The 22,001-nt window shown below is 36.7% G+C and overlaps 1 protein-coding gene across 1 annotated transcript in view; it reads left to right on the top strand.

Moving 5' to 3' along the window:
• The first annotated feature begins 2,184 nt into the window (after window positions 1–2,184).
• The window catches only part of LOC140241167 (complement C3-like), a 175,354-nt gene continuing 155,537 nt past the window's right edge, over window positions 2,185–22,001 (top strand). Inside the window, exons 1-11 of the mRNA XM_072320928.1 lie at window positions 2,185–2,377; window positions 2,856–3,056; window positions 3,842–3,894; window positions 4,511–4,663; window positions 5,192–5,234; window positions 5,682–5,769; window positions 7,082–7,184; window positions 7,859–8,095; window positions 15,583–15,765; window positions 16,112–16,237; window positions 18,925–18,990. Coding sequence (XP_072177029.1) covers window positions 2,185–2,377; window positions 2,856–3,056; window positions 3,842–3,894; window positions 4,511–4,663; window positions 5,192–5,234; window positions 5,682–5,769; window positions 7,082–7,184; window positions 7,859–8,095; window positions 15,583–15,765; window positions 16,112–16,237; window positions 18,925–18,990 — 1,446 coding nt within the window. The remainder of the gene's footprint in view (window positions 2,378–2,855; window positions 3,057–3,841; window positions 3,895–4,510; window positions 4,664–5,191; window positions 5,235–5,681; window positions 5,770–7,081; window positions 7,185–7,858; window positions 8,096–15,582; window positions 15,766–16,111; window positions 16,238–18,924; window positions 18,991–22,001) is intronic.

Below are 22,001 nucleotides of genomic sequence, written 5' to 3'. Positions count from 1 at the left end.
CTAATGAGATTACAGAATGAAGTATATTTGAACTTTGACCCCACTTTACACAGCCAAGATGGTATCTGAGCAAAAAGTTGGTATTTTGTGAAATGATTCTTGCGACACCGTCTATACGTTAGCAAAACATGGCAGAGATCAGACAACATCTTGCAACATGTTCCTTACGTGTGCAAAATGTGGGAAAGATAGGATGTGTATTTACCAAGATACAGGATTAAACAGTTTTGAACTTTGACCCTAATTTACCTACCCAAGATGGTGTCGGAGGAGGAAGTTGTCATTTATGAAATGATGTTCGTGACATGACCTAAACATGTGCAAAATATGGGGTTGATAGCCATTGTTGTTGTTGATCTATTGCACAGAAAGTGGAAGAAAGAAAGAAAAATAAAGAAAAAGTTAAGGTATTTTATAGAAATTTGAAGGAGAAGCATAAAAATTTTAAAAAAGATAACGTTAGGAAGGGAGAATAAGTATAACTTAAGAAAAAGAAGAAAAAAGTGTAAAAAAAGAGCAAAAAGCAGGGGTGAGGCTCGAACCTGAGACCTTGAGATTAGAAGTCCGATGCGCTATGCACTGACCTATTTCATCCCACATCTTATAGGCTCTAAGCAAAATGACGCTACGTCGAAGCCAAGTGCCAATTTCAACCAAGTTTTTTTCGGCGTGACCCCGACGTCGCATGAAAAAAAAGAATACAATTACGATAGCCTAAAGTCTCAGCTCCAACATATTAAAATCTTGGAGAAATTCACCGAAGGATAAGTGAGCTAGTGCTCGAAACAGATAGTCGTGTCAATTTTCATTTCCAGAAAAACTGCACTCCCGTAGAGATAACACGTAAACTGGTCAAATTTGGCAAGGTTACTTTTAATCCATTTTACGAGGTGATGACGACATTCAATCAAAATTTTGATATACATTTATAAAAGAGCATTTAATAAGCTACAACATACTGAAATCTGGGTGAAAATCGGCCAAGGATCAGTGAGATACGCTCGAGTAAACTTGAAATTTGATGATGTCATTTTGAAAATTTACTTTTTTATTTCACTAAGAAATTTGATATCTTATAATTTTGTCCAGCATTGCCATGTACAACTCATCAGCTTTCAGAATATGTAATAAAAATTGGGGATCACCGTCCATCCTGACGAGTAAAATCGGATTTAAAATTGGCGGTTTTTCAACTTTGACGGCCCCGTATGACATCATATTGAGTCAGATTGACTTGAAACTTGGTAGAATTATTCCTTTACATTTTAGACATCCGATCCATGTGAAAAAATGGGAGATGTCTATTGCATATGAGCTGTGCATGCATACATGCGCGCGCGCGTACGCGTCCGTCCATTTTTTTTCATTTTTCAAAAAAATGCTCCAAATGATCTGAAACGTGTGCCAAAAATTTTTTAGCTCGATTGGAGCATGTAAATATTTCAACGCGCACGTACGCATACGTTTTAAGTGTAGAGATGAATTTTGAGAATATGAGTAGAAAGAGCTTGACTTGAACTATATGAGACGTAAATTTCATTGAGAAATTCCATTCCATTAATGAGATATGAGTGAAAATGTGATTTCATAATAATGACGTCATAGTGACGCCACGGTCGACTGATCACAATGATTTTACTAGAATTGTCGTCTTTGGGACATGATACATAATAATATGGTATAAGTTTGAAAATGATAGGCAGAGGACTTTCTGATCTAATCTCTACACAACTTTTGAGGAGAAAAACAAAATCGAATTTCGTATCAAATTTTTCAAAAGATTGCATTAAATATTGTACACTTTCTCAGCAAAACTTTCCATAATGTACAGCCCATTTTTTTAAAGATATTTTTTTTAAGGCGGTTATCCTGATAAGAGTTCAGCCAGTTGTCTTGAAAAATTATTAAGGGGCCATTTGAACAAATAAAGGGCACCTCTTTTTCTTTATTTAGGCAGGATTGAGGAAGCTATGTTTTGTCTTTTTTAGCCTTTTGTATAGAAGTAGATAATGCGGTGATATCATCTCCCAACAAGTGAATCGAGCGAAATAATCCCCCCCCAAAAAAAAAACTTCTCCTTTTTGTTATAGACCAATGAACGTTATTGCCTTTATTCATCGTTGCTGTGAGTCGTTACAACTCTATGATGTTGCCAAATGTCAAAGGTTAATATCATCATTAATGATGTCACGTCCCCGTGCCATTTTCAGGATTTTCTTCGTCACTGCACCCGAAGTGCTTCGGGTAGGAGTTGACGAAAATGTCTTCCTGAGTATGTCTGGAGACGTGGCTCAAGATGTCTCCATGTTGGTGTATCTGACTCTGCCGAATTCAGACGAGAAATTTATCCGCACTGCGGTTACCATTCCTAATTCAGGTAAGACGTTGTTTCGATGTTTCGGGATGCCCAGTTATGGGCCTGTGTAATTTGTTATATATAGGTGATACATAAAACTGTCGGTTTTTCTTTATGTCAGCTGGAGATACATGCATAGCGCAACTGTGAAATAATGTTGTAGTAACACAATGTCAGTTTGGTGACGACGAAAAGTTGAAATTTAACCATAAAACTACGCTAGAGTTATTGCAATCGCAGAGCATACCCGGAACCCATCGCTTTTGCTACGTGTTTTTTTTTTTTTTATTAACCCCATAATATTATTTTCAAAACCTGTACCCTTCCGTGTGATTAACTTTGCGCTTAAGCCAATTTTAATTTGGTGTTCTTTTGCTAACTTATGTCAATGCGCGAGAAATCAACTTCATGTTTCACGAATATGAATCCAAGAAATGAAGTTAAGTGAAATAACATGAGCCTTTTATTCGAAACTCTCGCCATCGCCTCTGTTGACCAGGTCCAAGGTCAGTGACAACGACCATTAGGATTGAGCCCAGGCACCTACGAGCTCGTGTGTCCCAGCACCATGTGAAGCTGGGCGTTACGTCTCAGAATCCAAACTACCCATTTCAAGACGAGCAGAGTGTGCCAGTCACCTTCCAGTCTGGATTCGTGTTCATCCAGACAGACAAGCCCATCTACGTACCGAACTCAGAAGGTACGCTTGAACCTTTATAATACGACGCCGAAAGTACCTCTGACGTATCATGATTTCGTTTTTAGAAGTAAGATTAGGCCTCAAAACAAACAAAGAAAGAAAGAAACAAAACATAGCAACAACAACAGAACTACAAGGATGCTGTTAACTTTAAAGATAGATATCTAATACGGGTCCTAACTGAGTTAAGATAATGAAGATAATGATAATTACGGCTTTACTTACTCTAGGATACTCCAGAAATTTTATTTCTGTATTTTCTATTGATGTTTTTTTTTTTTTTTTTTTTTTTTTTCCAGAGGGGCCAACATTCCACCTGCTTTGTCATTTCACTGGGTCCCTCCATCTTTCGAATTTTGTGTATAGTTTACTTCTCCCTGATCACTCAGTATTCATGGCAATGTATAATTATTTCCACAACTACTATATTCTCTTTATGTCACATAGTTTTACTTACTTTATTCTCAGTTGCCAAAGATAGTGATATGTATAATGTTTTTGTCTAAAAATGAAATTAACATTTGAATTGAATTGTAAACTGCTTGGTCAATGGCAACTCTTGCCAGAAAACTGCTTTTATATTAAAATTCTTTTTTCTCTGAAATCAGTTTATACAAAAAAGAAAGGCACTTTATGTCTGTAATGGAACATTCTGCGAGAGCAGAATCGAAAGATCTTTCCTTTATTTCCTTTCATTTTTGTAATATTGCAAAGACATTACAAAATGTGTTGCGCCTTCGATACAAGACATTGACGCAAGATACCATTCCTCCATTTATTCCCAGTAAAAACCAATGTGATTTCCCTGGATCAGAATATGCGGCCGTCCACCCGAACGGTAAGTGGTCTTTCACCAGATATAAAATTCCAGCTCTGACAAAACAATAATATACATTATACATTAAACACGGATTATGCACTAGAAGGAGGCTGACATAATTTCCTAATAATGTAGTTATGAATATAATTTCATTTGAATGCCACTTGCTGAACAAATTTACTTGTGCAAAATTAATACCAAGTTCTTCCTTTGTTCTGCTTCCTTGACTCATAGACATGCAATCATGCAATTTTAAGTGATGCTACTATTTCATCGTCCTTGATCAATCATTGTGATTTGTTACGAACTTTAGAAACATTCATATTCCTCATTCTGACCACTATGAATCCTGAAACTCTCTACCCAGAATAGCCTATTTGTTTATAGATTCAAATGCAAGCGTCTGAAAGTCATTCGGAAGTGGTTATTTTTTTTTTTGTGAGTAACAAGAAATGGTTGAACGCTATAGATCTTCTGGTTTTCTTTGTATTCTATTCATGGGGGTTTAAAAAGGGATTAAACGTGTTAAACAGACCCAAGCAAACTTACCATTATAATTTTTCTAATAAAAAATGTCGTATGACGTCAACAAATGTAATGTCATCTTGTGATATATTATCTCTTCTGGGTAAAGCTTCACGTTGAAGTAAAAAATCCGGATGGGATCAGTGTGAAGCGATTCAAGGAAACAGAAGCCGGGCCCAATGGGTTTATCCAAGATCTATTCGAAATTCCGTCGAGGCCAATGTTCGGCATCTGGACTATCGTGGCTTCTTACGGACATAAGGTAAGTAAATGTTTCCTGATATCCCGAGGAATCAAATGTCAGAATGCTAGTCGGCTGGACTGTAATTTCAATATCGACAGTGATTTATTGTTGATTTGTGTCATGCAATATGAGTAGATGACATTATGCGAATCTGTTTGATTGGCATTGATTTTATTTATCTTTTTAATTCTATTTGGATATGCTATTTTTTGAGGGGGAGGGGCAATAGTTTGAAATTGATATCATCATTTCTCCAATTTTAGACTGAAGTGGATGCCATTGTGGGAATTAGTTTGTGCAGTCCTAATTACTTATATCACTTTACTCCTGTAAAATACAGGTTTTGCTGAAAATCATGGTTACAATAATGCATGCTTACAATATTGATGAATCATTGTACTAGAAAACTATTTTCCCCAACCGGAAGGATTACGGTATAATTTCACTTTTTTGTGCTTACAGTACGTACCGTAATAGCCAGCACTATTTTCATCACGCTCTTATACCAAAATAATAACAACACATTTAATAACATTTTGCTCTCAGTTTCAGCTGACGACTAACGTGACTTTTGAAGTCAGAGAGTATGGTAAGTTTGCAGAAGTCCTGCAATATTATTGTCTCGATCCGTATATTCACTGTAATCAAAACTAGATCAACTACCGGTTAATAACATCAGAAGAAGAGTGACAAAATATAGTAGTTCGTTCTTTGTTCCTTTTTGTGACTGCAATGAATACTCTAGGATTAAAAAAAAAATGATCTCAGGGATCACTCCAAAATCTTCCAGTGATACCTGAGGTCACTCCCAAATGAGTGAAAATGAATATTTTCACTCAAAATTTACTATAATTTCACTCTAAATTTACTCTCTTTTTTTGGGGGGGGGGGGTATTCATTCCTTCAAGAGTGAATATTTTCATTCGAGTACGTCTTACAATCCATAATCTTTAGAAATACCCATTGACCTTTATGTCGAGAAAAAAAATCAAATTTTGGCCAGTTTACTGAGCTAGGGTGCTTTTCTTTAACGCAGTATTGCCGACTTTCTCCGTGACGGTACAACCTCGAACCGGATACATTCTGCAGGGAACCCAAAGTCTGGAAGTAGACATTACGGCCAGGTTAGTATTTTTTTTTCCCTTTTCACATTTCTATATAGCTGTGTATTATACAGGTTCAGGTGATTTTGCATGCACCGCATCCTTCGTTTTGATGGTATCCATGGAAACTAGGTCATGCGACTCTGCTTCTGTAAAATAAGAAATATTAAACACTGTTAAACTTACCGGTGACTGGACATTTGCTTCTGCGACAATTGCTCCGGTCTTATTTATATTGAAGTAGCTCTCTACGTCGTAATTTGAAGCTATAAATAGATCGACTTGACGCGCGTTTTGCGCATGCTCAGAAAATGTTTTCCCCTCTGAACGGCCCGTCGCGAAAATCTTAAGCTCCCTACTACCAGCACATGTACATATCCCCAGAATCCGAATTTGTCAACCCCCCCCCCCCCCTTTTCAGACCCCTAAAGTGATCATTGTTTTTGTCTTCAGTGTCTGCACACTCAGGAACGACTCAACCGGCCACTCACACATTCTCACAGAAGTTAGTCAATTAATGTTAATTAATGTTAGTCAATTAATCTCGGGCCGGCCATCTTTTCAAGCAATGCTTACAATGGAGGCCCTCTGCATAATCGCTTCTTAAGTACAATATTGTTATTGTAATCCCTGCATACTGTATTATCATATCATCAATTTCCTTTTATATCGTTGTTTATGCAAGTAAAAGGACTCTGTTTTAAATATACTTTGTATGTTTCCCACATGTTCATGATCATGAAACTTATGTATATTGATTTGCAGAAAATAAAGTATCTATCAAACAAACACAATGTTGCAGCACCTCCTTGAAATTATCAAATTTGCTGGGGTTTTTTTTTCGTAAAGAACTTGTACCTGTAAGTTGTTTTGATTTTATAATAGTGGGTTGTTACTTTATCTTGTATATATGCGATATATGTATATGATTGTAAATATATATAATGTAAAGAGCTTGCTTCCAAAAGGCGCTAAATCTATTGAAAAAAAAAATGATAGATTTAGCGCCTGTTGGAAGCAAGGTCTTTATGTACATCGTGCATAGGTAACTTAAGTTACGGACGGACACCATACATTTTTACTTGTAGTGAGGTTTCGGATGAGAAACGTACACATATCATGCGTGTGTTTGATTGCATGATAACACTGTCGAAGACTATACTCTACGTCTTTAACGTACAAGGACGGAGAATTATTGAAATGATTCAGCTGCATTAATGCCCATTTCTCCGCAAGCCCCGAACTTAACACACCACCAATAGTAACAACATTAAAAGTTGGGCCCAGTTCAATGTTTACCATGTCTGATCAACATAGAACCGTTATGTTTCAGTTACGTGTATGGAAAACCAGTTAACGGGCGATATCTCTTGAAGTATGGCTTCGTAAGAAGAGACGGGACGGTCGAAATGATGACGGAAATGAAGCGGGGACAGGTAAGTAGATACTACACATCAAACCTTTATTCTTATTATTTGGAGTCAGCTATTTCTGCTTAATTTGACTTTTACTTAACCTCAAGGAACTGATTACAAAGACTGCAATTAAAAATGAAAAACCGAACATTTTATATAACTAAAAAAATAACTATACAAATGTGGAGTGGATCGGTGAGAATTGGTTTAGCTTTGGAACTGTTCCAAAGTTAAACGAGAGCATTAAATTCTCACTGCTCCACGAAATAGGCCTGTGCATCATTTGTGTAATAAAATGGGCCCGTAGATTCATGAAATGCAACCATTTTCCTTATCATGCTTCCGGTACACCTACAACACTGTACAAGAATTGAGCCATGCATTCGGATTTTACCGGACGCATGGCTCAGTGTGGATCAGTAAAAATTACTGCATGACAATTTACCAATCAGATTGCAGAGATAAGAAAGTCATTTTATAACATACTACAACTATAGCTTAACGTACTCTACTTAAAAAAAAAAAATGAATTTGATTCATCTCGATGGAGAGATGGCGTTTGTTGAACAGCCAGCTACTATACCTTGGGAATGAACATGACAACTTATTTTAAGATTTTTTAGAGGCCTTTAAGAACTTTAAATTAACCATTTTGAACTGGAGGGATTACGAAATGAATAACTTTGATGCTTCAGTTGCAAGCAGGAGATGCAACAGTAACAATAGATTCCCTGGATACTGCCTTCGGCGAGGACTGGTTTGAGGACTTCGAGGATTGCCGCTGGTACGTCGAGGCTATTGTGGAAGAGAGAACGACGGGCCACACTGAAGCAGCTATCGGCACTTCAACCATGGTTGTGTCCACGCCGTACAAGCTGTCCCACAAACACACCGTGCAATACTTCAAGAAAGGTCTCAACGTTCACGTCAAGGTACAATACTCTTTCGGTCGCCACTTACACTGCCTGTTTACTAGCAGTGGAAATAAAAAAAAATCACGAAGAGATCTTTGATTTTAACATTAGTTATCTTCGGCAGCCAATATTGTTCCTTAAACTATCATAACGACCTCTGATGTAAATAACTTTTATGCTATGGACCCCCACGCACAAACACAAACACACGCACACGAACACACACATTCACCCACACCCACACACATCGCACACTCTCTATCACACACACACACACACACACACACACACAGCACTGACACACATCCCCCGTAACTCGACATCAAATGGAAGCCCCGTGTGTCATTTGTTTTGTTTTGTTTGTTTTTTATTGTTCCATATTCCACATTTCAACAAATACATAAAACATAAATATCACAATACAAAAGCATGGATGAATTGTCAAGTACAGCTTATAAGACAACAAAACGTGTGAAATATGAAGAATCTACATAGAAGCATTGCTTGTAGGGTGTAGTTTCCCAGATGCGGATGTGAGATTATTTCTTACTTGGTATATGTAATTAAAGGAATGACAATTTGTGAATTGGAGAAATATAAACGCCGAAAAGTAAAAAAAGAAAAAGAAAAAGAAAAAAACAAAGAAAACAATGTCCGCGGCACAAGACTTCTTGAGAGTTGCGTGATCGCCCGAGCGAGGTACAAGTCAGATGCAGTGTACAATAGCAGAGATACCAAATGTGTACAAAGGAAGTTCTGGAGATGATACAGAAATCACGAGCGAGGCACTTGTTACATAATCGATAATGTCAGTAATGTGAAGTATGAATAGAGAATGTCGAGGAGGATTCAAGAATAGCTGTAGATATGAATTCAGAAAAAATAGTTTAAGTTTATGCTTAAATGAATAAAGAGACTGAGATTGGATTATTTCTCTATCCAACTCATTCCAAAATTTAGGTCCTGTAGTGGTTATTGTTTATTAAAGCAGATACGTTCCGTACGGGAGAAATATGAAAAGAATCTTTTTGTCTAGTAGGGTAAGAATGAACTTCAGTATTTTTGACAAACATCGAAGAAAACACATGAGGGAGACCACCTAAGTTTAATTGATACATAAATGGCCCGATATTGAAATGATATAAATCCTGGATCTTAAGTGTTGTACTGGAAAAGAATAAAACATTAGCGTGTTCCAAAACTGTGGCGAAGTTAATTATCCGTATAGCTCTTTTCTGTATCAATAATAAAGAATTAAGTCTAGCTGTACAGCAGTTTCCCCATGCCAGGATTCCATAACCCATATAAGGCCAAAAAAAGAGTAGAATACAATGAATGCAGAACATGTTTATGAAAATAATGTTTTAAGTTATACATAACACCTACATTTTTATAGTAATTTACGCAAAGAATCAACATGAACTTTATATGCCAACTTACGATCAATACAAAGACCAAGGAATTTTATATATTCCACCTGGTTCAATTCCATGTCGTTTACGACCAACTTACCCGGTAAAATATTGATTATATTGCTAAAGACCATAAATTTGTCTTGGTCAAAATCAGTGACAATTTATTAGCCTGAATCCACTTAGATACTGATTTTAATTCAGTATTAATTGTATTTCAGTAAAACATGAGGGTTTCGATTTGAATAAAAAAATGCTGGTGTCATCGACAAAAAGTAGAAAATAGAACAGAGAGGACGAACTGCGAAAGTCATTCATATAAAGAATAAACAATAAAGGACCTAAAAGGGATCCTTGCGGTACCCCACAAGTTATTGGCTGTGAGCTGGACACATGGCCATTCAAACTAACAACTTGAGTTCTTCCAGTAAGGTAACTTCTAAACCACTCCAAGGCCCTTCCACGAATCCCATAGTGTTGTAATTTGTATAATAATATGTCATGGTTGATTGTGTCAAAGGCTTTAGAGTAGTCAAGAAAGATACCTACTGTGTGACACTTGGCATCGATCGCTTTAATAATTTTCTCTATCATTAGTAAAATAGCATGAATTGTGGAATGCTTTTTACGAAATCCAAATTGATTATCATCTATTACATTACAGTCGTTTAAGAATCGGAATACACATGTGTACACAATTTTTTCAAGTAATTTAGAAAAAGAAGTTAATAACGATATTGGTCGATAATTTTCCAGTTCGTTCTCTCGGCCCTTTTTATATATCGGGATAACTTTAGTAATTTTCATCCTAGTAGGCAGTACACCATTCAGTAATGACAAATTAAATATATGGGCGAGAGGTACAACAATCTCATGTACAACATATTTCAGGAAATAATTAGAAATTCCATCATAACCAGTACTTTTTTTGGCTTTAAGATTATTTACAATGTCAACAATTTCGGATTCTAATACAGGAATGAAAAAAAAAACAAAGATTGATTATTGCGATGACTTAAATACGTAGAAAACGGTATATCCGTTTCCGGAATAGCATCAGCTAAATTAGATCCAACATTCACAAAATATGAGTTAAACGCTTCAGAGATGTCATTATCATCTCTTAACTCGATGTCATTTTAACAAATCTTATGGATATCCGATTTATTTCGTTTCTTCTAAAGAACATTATTAATAACTTTCCACGTGGATTTGATGGAAAAGAAACAGTGAAGAAAATATTTCTTTTTTTGCCTCACACAACACAGAAGTAAGAACATTACGATAAGTAGTATATTTGCTTTTAGCAGCATCAGTTTTTTTAGACTTGAATATTATAAAAGAGCTTATTTTTCCTAAAAGAGCTTATTTTTCCCGGTTACTAGCTAACGATGAATTTTACCAAGTGCAGTCCTTAAATTTGCCTAAGATCGAATGGTCACTTCTATGATTCTTCTTAAGCCTGATGGACGTAATAAGAGAGTTGTGACCCGGGCCCTCATTTGTTCACATAGGTATTACACACACACACACACACACACATATATATATATATATATATATATATATATACAACGTATATATATATATATATATATATATACAACGTATATATATATATATATATATATATATATATATATATATACATACATACATACATACATATAATTATACATGATGGCCCGGAAATTTCAGCACTATTGTGTCATTATTTTTCATACTATCGGAAAGGCCATTCTTTTTCCAATAGAATGACACCAAGTTCTTTAATTTGTTAATGCGTTATGATTTTAGGACCATTTTTGTCCACCCTTGAAAATTTCAATATGTGATCATTTTGCACTCTCAGAGATACCGAAACCAGCGAAAATTCGGCTTGCCATAGAACCAGTAGCATTCACAATGATATTCGCAATGACATTCACATTATTCACATTGATATCGATAACGAACAATGACAATCAAACCGTCCGCCCCACATTCCACACATTGTGCGCTACTGGTTCTATGGCATCAAGCCGGTTTTGGTATCTCTGAGAGTGCAAAATGAACACATTTTATAAATTGCAAGGGTTGACAAAAATGGTCCTAAAATCATAACGCATCAACCAAAATTACAGAACTTGGTGTCTTTTTATTGGAAAAAGAATGGTGTTGCGACACGGATTGTCGCCCCTACACGGATTGTCGCCTCCTGCTCGGGGCGACAATCCGTGACGGGCGTTGGCGGCACGGATTGTCGCCCGCCCTCGAAGCACATTTTGCTGGGTAATATCGTTCTGGACATAATCATTGAAATACTAACACATAACTTACATGGCTACATCCATGCAAACATGCCATGTAAAAAGTCATGGTGAGGTTTCAAGGAAGTGTGTATGTGCGCGTGCACATGATAATTTAGTGTCCGTTTGTGCGTGTGCGTGTGTGTGTGTGTGTGTGTGTGTGTGTGTGATGGAAGAATGTGTTTATTATGTCATTTTTTTTTAGCTGCGCGTGGGGAGGGATACCTAGTAAGCTGTTGCTGGCATAAACATTGATATTGATTTTATCAGCAGCTTTGAATTTGATGAGTTTGTTTGGCAGATTTGTATATGAATTCGGAGTGGAGCTTGAGGTCGGGCGGATGCTGCTTTTCTGCATACGGTCCATTATGTCTTATTTATCAACATTGGGAAATCGTTTCATCAGGAAGGATGTGGCATCGGTTCGGGTGTGCGTCGGTATGTGGGAAGGGGGTTACATTTCGTTATTGCAAAAGTTTGTTATTCTGAAGGCTCATTTGTCCGAAGGGTCATTATTCCGAAGGTTCGTTATTCCAAATTTCATTTTTGGATCAATGAACCACTAGGTATAGGGAATTGTGTGTTTCGGATAAATGAAGCCTCGGAAAAAAAGAAACTTCGGAATAACGAACCTTCGTGTGTGTGTGTGTGTGTGTGTATGTATGTATATGGGTCACTGAATGTGGGTGTGGGATGATTTAGGTTTTGTTTAATCAGGGGTTGGTGGGTTGGGGATTGGATTTGAAGAAGGATAGTTATAAATTTTATGACGGATGTTGGTAGGATTTAATATTTAGGATAGATGTAGGCCCTAGATTTGTTTCGGCTTGGGAGGGGAGGGGGTGGTCGGGTTTTTTATGACTGATTTCATTCTAGATTTGTGTAACATATTTGTGTGTTTTTTTTTTTTATGTATATGCCCTTGTAAGTAAGAAGATGTTACATGATCCAAACCAATATATTCAAGGAATATAGGTTTGGTAGGGCCCTATACATGTGAAAACTTTCTCGTGAAGAAATTATTACTAGGGTTGGTCTATAATCGAGTTATCTATGTTGAAGTGAGATTATTTGTGGTATAAATTGACAAATGGATTTGCTTTTGTTTCGAATTGCCATTTGTAACTTTTTTTTGTCGATTTATGAATGATTTGAATGAAATCAATAAATATCAAGGAAAAAAGTGTTGAGTTGGTTTATTTGCATTATGAGGTTTGTTTGAGTGTTTGTTGGTGTTTGTTTGTCTAACGTATGTATTAGCGGTGTGCAATGGCAGTTCGTTTGTGCTAAAATCAAGTAAAGATTGACAAATTTTTTACGGCGTGTGGAAATTATTCGCTCATGCATAAAGCATGCCAAACCTATTCTGGGACAAAGAATAGTGGTATGGACGTTCTAGTTTATAAGACTGATGGAAGAAAATGACTGCAGGGAAAAATGAACAAAGACAAATAACATTTGGGGAGAGTACCTTCCTCGTATGTATTTTCTCTCGGTCTCTCTCTCGCCTAGCCCGCCTCACCACTGATATTTGGGTTGACACACCAATACTATTTTTAGATCAACGCTGGTGTGAATTCTTTAAACACGTGCTCATACACTCTGAAGGCGTTTGTATTGCCACAGTTACAAACTGTAGCGCCATTATATTCCACATACACACGTAAGCATACAGGCACACGTATACACACAGACAAACAAACCACTACCACTATGGAACCACCACACATGCACAGTTTCTACATATTGTATTATTATACTCCAAACACACACACACAAACACACACACACACACAACAAATCATACACATCACATATCATGCAGCTCACAATACACGCACACACACACACACACACACACGCATAACTTACCAGTCATACCCATCCCACCAAAGCTTAACAACGGAGGAACCACCCCGAGCCCGGGGCGACAATCCGTGACGGGGCGACAATCCGTGTCGCAACAATTTTTTTGCCAACACGGATTGTCGCCTTCGAGGTCAAAAACTGGGAACTGCACAAGCGTCACGGATTGTCGCCAGGCGACAATCCGTGTAGGGGGCGACAATCCGTGCCGCCAGCGCCCGTCACGGATTGTCGCCCCGAGCAGGAGGCGACAATCCGTGTAGGGGCGACAATCCGTGTCGCAACAAATGGTCTTTCCAATAGTGTGCAAAATAATGACATATTTACAACAATAATTATTAATGAAATTAAAGATCTTAGGTGTTCCGTTCTTTCTGGGCCACCCTGCATATATATCGTTATATGATTATTATTTTTTTTTTTTTGCAGACCAAACGGTTTTGACTCCCGAATGAAAATATTAATGGAATGTGTTGTTCGTGACAAAATTTGCTCTGCCAACTGCTATTCATATAACATCATAGGTTGATTTACGTCATAGATTTTCATAGGTTTTCAAACCAAACTGTCATTACATTCGCGGATGATTCGAACCGTTTCTATTTTCATCCTTAACCCAATATTTTGAAGAGAGCATGAATGACGAATAAAAGAAAAAAGTCACACGATATATTTACGTAAACACGTTGTGTTTGAAAGTTGAAAAAAAAAAACACATTTGACACATGTATGTAGGCCCATATGCTTTTTACCCCAAAAAACATTTTTTTTAACAATATATAGGCTACCAGGCAATATTGCATTATGTAATTCTTTTTTCTGTAAAAGTAACTTATATTGTATTCTTTAATGAATTTGCGTTGATAATAAGCATTCGTGAAACTGTTGTATAATTCTGTATGATCCATTAGCGTGATAAAGGTGTAATGAATAGGGGAAAGTACTTTTTTTTTACATTATGTACATAAATAACACTTTAATCAAGTTATATATTGCCTTAGGCAACAAATTTTATATTGTCAGACAATCCTGGATGAAGCCCGTTTATTGCAAAAGTTGACGCTCAGAATACTCTTTAACCACCATACCAGAGCACATTCTCATGCTTGATTTGCATTTCTGACGATAAATTTTGCAAGCGAAATACTTGTACCTATTTAAACTTGTTCAGATCTTAATCATAACTTCAATAATCTTTCCAAGGTATTTCACGATTTTTGTCACCGCATTAGTCACGTTTAACCAGGGGCGGGTCTCAGAATTCCAGAAGTAACTGATTGTTTCTTTTGATTTTGAACTAAAGAAATGATAAATGAATTACATTAAAAAGGATGAAGATTTCTGAGTTTTCCAAACATGAAAACGTGAATGAATAAAGAAAGCTATCGATTTTTTAACGTTAGACGGGATTGAGATGTTCTTTTTTAGTTTTCCTTTTCTCAATGAAGATGAACCTGATAACATTATTTACATATTTATTTATTTGCATACTCACACATTGATGTTATGTCCCTCACAAAATTTAAAAATCATTTTTTTTTTTGGTTGCCGTGCCATTGTAATTGTTTTTGAAATATGTTCATGCGTAAGTGCTGAATTCGGGAGAAATGGACCCATGAAATGCATTTCGAAGATCCATTTTTTCCATGACCACTGAATCAAATTGAATGGGTTCTTCTGCAAGATGTACATGCTAAGTTTCACAGCCAGGATTAGGAATCATATAGATTGTTTAATCAGTTTGAAAGTAATAAATTCGAAAATCCGATATTATTTTTTTGAGGGGGGGGGGGGGACGTATTGTGTCATAAATGTCTGTATTATAAATTTGAAACTTGCATTCTTTTTTACAAACTGTTAAACATTGCACTTTGTACCACCTTTTGTTAACTTCGTTTGTTTGTTGGAAATAAAGTTTGATTGAATTCAATTGAAACAGATTGATGTACAATACGCGAATGGAACTATTGCATCGGAAGTGCCCGTCCAAATTGTGTTGGAGGCAACATTAAGCGACCATGCGACACAAGTTTTATACGACTGGGAGCAGGAGACTGACGAAAAAGGTCGGGTGGCGGTGGTCGAAGACACTCCTCCAAATGCAGTGTCAATATCAGTTCTGGTAAGTCCATCGCACAGCCATCCAATCAAGAACCCGACGCAAGAAGGGTGTTCTTTCATCTTTTTTTATATGTTTAAAACCACAACGAGCTTTCAAACATAATCATGTGCAGCAATATCTCGTTGTAAAGTTGTTTTGATATCAGCTGTCCACAGTTATGGTTGTTTGTTTTATTTTTATCCTTTCAAGAAATGGCAGCAGTTATTGACTTGTTTATTTAAATGTTTTCAGTAGTAGACGATATTGCGTGCTAATAAATGTGATTTACATCTGTTTCTTGTTGGGAAATTTGAATAAAAAAAAATCGGTGTTGAATTATTCATTCGTTATGTCTCCAATCCGACAGTGTCAAACAACCACAGCGGAGTTCATTGGGAGCCAGGCTTTGCTGCGATTCGAACTGATTCCCTACGAACCAAGCGTTGGAAACGAAGTGGTTACCATCATCATAAGCGACTTGGAACCTTTGCAAGTGTGTACTACTATATCAAAAATGTAATGCTAATGAAACCTTATGAAGAGCAATGTTAAACAAATGATGCACAGGATAATCCTGTGCATCATTTGTTTTATAAATGGGTCGAAAATTCGAAAACTAACAGCATTTTTCAGCGTTTTTCACGTACCTTTGTGGGTCAAGACGTCCGAAGATGTTCGTCCCAAACATTTACGCACGTCGCACTCGGAAGTATGATATGGGGGGTTGGGTTTCCGGACACTTAAGTTCCCGCATGAAAACTTACTTATTTTACATAGAATATGCACCCTTTACCTTAAGACTTGATATAGACTCCTCATATAGGCCTACTAGACAACATAGTCTGAAAACAGAGTGAGAATTAACCTGCTAAATCGTTGGATTTGCCCTTCAAAGTGACTCCATGTACGCGTCCGGTCCCACAACGCTTGGTCTACTGTACTGTACAAAGTCTATGTATAGTGTATACGTACGCCACACATGTTATGCACAAGGGAAGAAAGGCCGGCCGGCCGGCAGGTGCAGCCCGAACTAGAAGTTGTTTACAGGATTGACAGCGCGTATGCATGCAATTCAAAGGAGCCGCCGCGCGCACAGACGACCGGCAATAGGATTTAACACGCAGTGCAATGGGACTAGAATAAAGGAAGCACACGTGACTCATTTCAGCGCTTCCTATTGGCTACATTCTTGAACCCATTTTATAATTACAATTCATTGTAATTGCATGTATGCATCTAACTCCTCTGTAGAGGTGATCATACAGGAAATGGTGTATACTGCATGTGGTTGCCCGAAAGTTGACTACAATATGGAGATGATAGTTTATGATCTATACAAGTTTATATTTTCACCTTGGTACTGTTTACCATTGGGAGCATTGATAAAAAAAAAAAAATGAGCTATCACATTTTGATGCATTGTTATGTGTAGGTCCGTTGTATCAGAAACATCCAACCATACATTTTGCAATAAAGCCCCAAATATAAGGAAATATCACTATTTTTCTCTATAAACCACAATGGCAGTGGGGTGGCGGGACTCACCCGGCGCGCCCCCGTTTTTTTAAAAAAAAGGAAGGCACGTGCAACCTCTTTAATTTTGTTAAGGCGCATACCCTTTGCGGAATTCCTGGACCCACCCCTGTAACTGTATACAGTTTATTCTAGATAAAAAAATTCTAGAATTTTTCTTCTCATTTTGTATATCTAAGTCTACTTAACATTGAATACACAATGTAGTAATTATTTTGACATTTGTGGTTTCTATTCCCAACTCACATTTTACAACTATTCTGAAGCCGTAAAGCAAGGTTTTGTTTCATCTGCAAAATGATTAATAAACCTTTAAAGTCATGATTTACCATTTGCAGATGAAACAAGAACCCAGCATTAGTGCTTTAAGAAGAGTTAGTTAAAATAAATAGATAAATATTTTAACAGCCACTGTAAAAAAATGGAATCCGTATAATCGATATTAAGTATTGTCAAATACACAAAATGCAAACGAAAGTTATAATAAAAAATGTTTCCAGACTGAAGCGTCTACAGTTATGATTTACTGAGATAAATAATGTCTCCTTGTATTTTAGGCTTTGTTGCAAAAATGTATGATGTTTTGTGATACAACAGACCTACACGTATGCGTTCAATAGAATTTGCTTTATATAGGCCCTATCATTGCTCCCCAAGGTAAACATGACCGTTAACAAGATTTTGTAATGGTGCGTCTCTTGGCCTCCTCATAACTATTTAGGATTAGCGCTGCGGTAACAACTTTTGGATGAAGCGTAAGATATATCTTTAATACATAATGTGTGTTGGTCTGTGTATGTGTGTATTATAATGTGAAGACAGGATGGAAGCAGAGTTTGACTCTAAAAGTCGTAACATGTAATGTAAGGTACCTTGATGGGTGTTACATTATCTTAAGTAATGCAGTATTAAAGAGATCTCCTACACCTCTTCCGAAAGGGAAGTCTTGTTGGCTGCATTTTTCATACAATAATCATGTTACCATAGATGGCAAAAAAAAAAAAAAAATACCTATCGGCAACGATCGGAACTGGGTATTCAATTAGTATCAATTCAATTGAATTCAATTCGTCAAATGAGATTTTATTTCCAATAGCACATTTCAATATAAGTTCATGGAAAAAGTACAATGTATACACTTATATGTATATTATACATATACATGTCTCGATTGAGATACTAATTATCAAAATAATTGTGTTACTGGAAATGATTGCTTCAGTGGTGAGAGAGAAATGTAAAGCCTGTCACAAGTCCCTTCCGTCCATGTTTTGTGGGGAGAGTTATCCATTGTGTTTACAACTTACAAATATAGCAAGTTGTTCATTTTGTTCTTGGAAATAATATCTTGAAAAAGTAACTGCTTCTTTATTTTGATATTTAACTAAAGAAATGGAAAAAAACGAATTACATTAAAAAGTATGCAGATTTCTGAGTTTTGCAAACATGGGGTAAAAATGAATGAATAAAGAAAGATATTACATTATTCAATTTAATTCAACTCTAAATTCAACTTCCAATTGAATTGATATTCAATTGGAAGTATTGGAAAAAATTGGAAGCAATGGTATCTGAAATATTGGAAGTAATGGTATTGGAAGTTCGAAGCTGTCCAAGTGCTATTGAATTATATCTTTCGTGACTCAGGTTGGTGAATTAAAAACGGTGAACGTCTACAGATCAGGGTCAGAAAATGCCCAGTTGCATTACATGGTAAGTACTTCACTTTAAATTGCACACACAATTAGGAGATACAAACTGTGTTGGCCTGAATAATCCCGATCAGAATCGGGATACTTGTACGGTGTTTCATAACGGCAGTAGGAAAACATTCTGCCACAATTAACAAAATATGTTGCAGAAGAGGACGTATATATAATGTATATATATATATATATATATATATATATATATATATATCTTTGAATTTTCGAGGGTGACCTACTCCTAAAATTCAAATATTATTGTCCCCGCCGAACGAGTTCGAGCAGGGGACTATGAAACGGGCTCCGTACGTGTGTGTGTCCGTGTGTCCGTCCGTCCGTCCGTGCGTCCGTCCGTGTGTCCGTCCGTGTGTCCGTGTGTGCGTCCGTGTGTGATCAAAATCTTCAATTTGCTACTTCTCTGTCATTTATGAGCCAATTTTGATCCTGTTTGCTTTATATGATAGCACTACATGGGAGCTTTGAAACTTCTACACAGAATTTCAGTCGTGACCTTTGACCTTGACCTTTGACCTATATTGTACATTTTGCTACAAAATGCTACTCCTTCGCCATTTCTAACCCGATTTCGATTCCGTTTGATTTATGTGATGGCACTAGGTGAGGGCTTCAAAACTTCTACACAGAATTTTGACCTTTGACTTCTTTGACCTTTGACCTTGATTTTTTGACCTATATTGTACATTTTGCTACAAAATGCTACTCCTTCGCCATTTCTAACCCAATTTCGATTCCGTTTGCTTTATGTGATGGCACTAGGTGAGGGCTTCAAAACTTCTACACAGAATTTTGACCTTTGACTTCTTTGACCTTTGACCTTGATTTTTTGACCTATATTGTACATTTTGCTACAAAATGCTACTCCTTCGCCATTTCTAACCCGATTTCGATTCCGTTTGCTTTATGTGATGGCACTAGGTGAGGGCTTCAAAACTTCTACACAGAATTTTGACCTTTGACTTCTTTGACCTTTGACCTTGATTTTTTGACCTATATTGTACATTTTGCTACAAAATGCTACTCCTTCGCCATTTCTAACCCGATTTCGATTCTGTTTGCTTTATGTGATGGCACTAGGTGAGGGCTTCAAAATTTCTACACAGAATTTTGACCTTTGACTTCTTTGACCTTTGACCTTGATTTTTGACCTGTATTGTACATTTTGCTACAAAATGCTACTCCTTCGCCATTTCTAATCGGATTTCGATTCCGTTTGCTTTATGTGATGGCACTAGGTGAGGGCTTCAAAACTTTTACACAGAATTTTGACCTTTGACTTCTTTGACCTTTGACCTTGATTTTTGACCTGTATTGTACATTTTGCTACAAAATGCTACTCCTTCGCCATTTCTAACCCGATTTCGATTCCGTTTGCTTTATGTGATGGCACTAGGTGAGGGCTTCAAAACTTCTACACAGAATTTTGACCTTTGACCTTGATTTTTTGAACTATATTGTACATTTTGCTACAAAATGCTACTCCTTCGCCATTTCTAACCCGATTTCGATTCCGTTTGCTTTATGTGATGGCACTAGGTGAGGGCTTCAAAACTTCTACACAGAATTTTGACCTTTGACTTCTTTGACCTTTGACCTTGATTTTTTGACCTGTATTGTACATTTTGCTGCAAAATGCTACTCCTTCGCCATTTCTAACCCAATTTCGATTCCGTTTGCTTTATGTGATGGCACTAGGTGAGGGCTTCAAAACTTCTACACAGAATTTTGACCTTTGACTTCTTTGACCTTTGACCTTGATTTTTTACCTATATTGTACATTGGCTACAAAATGCTACTCCTTCGCCATTTCTAACCGGATTTCGATTCCGTTTGCTTTATGTGATGGCACTAGGTGAGGGCTTCAAAACTTCTACACAGAATGTTGACCTTTGACCTCTTTGACCTTTGACCTTGATCTTTTGACCTATATAGTACATTTTGATACTAAATGCTACTTCCGGCGGGGACATATTTTACGCACCGCGTAATTTCTACTTTTCCTTGTGTTAATCAGTAAAAGTGAGTGCATATACGGTTTAATGAAAATGCTGCACAGTGTAGGGGACTTGCGAAACATTCGAAATGCTGATGTGGTTTCCGATGTTTTTTAAAGGGGAAATCAAGTCCAAATATAGCTAGTCTGATAAGAACGAGTAAAATATTATGAGTTCAACGGTAAAATTTTGATCGAAATCGGATGAAAGATAAAGAAGTTATGACATTTTGAAGTTTCGCTAATTTTCAGGAAAACAGTTCTTGAACGGTCGATATGAATATGCATATGGCAATGTGAGCATGTCCTCTCCTCAAAACTTGCCAGATAGTTTGTACATAAAATTTTGAAATTTCCGGTTTTTCATTCAAATACAACTAAATCCCGAGGCTCAATTCCTTGTACATATATCTGATCACTATTCTGAAGTTATTCAACCTGGAATAACATCACGTTTCAGACTTTAATGACAGAAACATGGAATTTTCGTCATTTTTTTTTTGTTGTACATGATCATGATGATCAATGGTTAGCTCACTCCTTTGCATAGTCATATCCACTGTACAAGAACTTTTGTGCAGAAATTAGCAGAAGTTCAAAATGTCATAATTTCCTTATCTTTCATTCGATTTCAGTCAAATTTTTACCGTTGAACAGACTAACTTATATTCGACCTGGATTTTCCCTTTAAAAGGCAGTGAGACCACGTAGCAATTAACCTCTCAATTTATAACTGAATACGCAAGATAAAAGGTTAATTCAAACATTTTTTTCCAAAGTTTCAGGCGACATGATGGACGTCTATTCTCTACGACAAGATTACGGGCAGAAAGAATATACTATAACTCTATGAATCTAAAATGATAATTGTGACCCTGCACCTCAAAACAAACAAAAAGTCGCCAGACATGAATTTTTAGTTTAGACCATATTCTGAAAGAGCAGACTTTAAGCTTTAAAATGATGTATAACTCAAATCAAATGGACTCTCTTAACCTATCTAAATA

Source organism: Diadema setosum, chromosome 17 (assembly GCF_964275005.1).
Source record: "Diadema setosum chromosome 17, eeDiaSeto1, whole genome shotgun sequence".
NCBI lineage: Eukaryota > Metazoa > Echinodermata > Echinoidea > Diadematoida > Diadematidae > Diadema > Diadema setosum.
The sequence above is the reverse complement of the archived record's forward strand: the minus strand, read 5'-3'. Positions and strand labels throughout refer to the sequence as shown.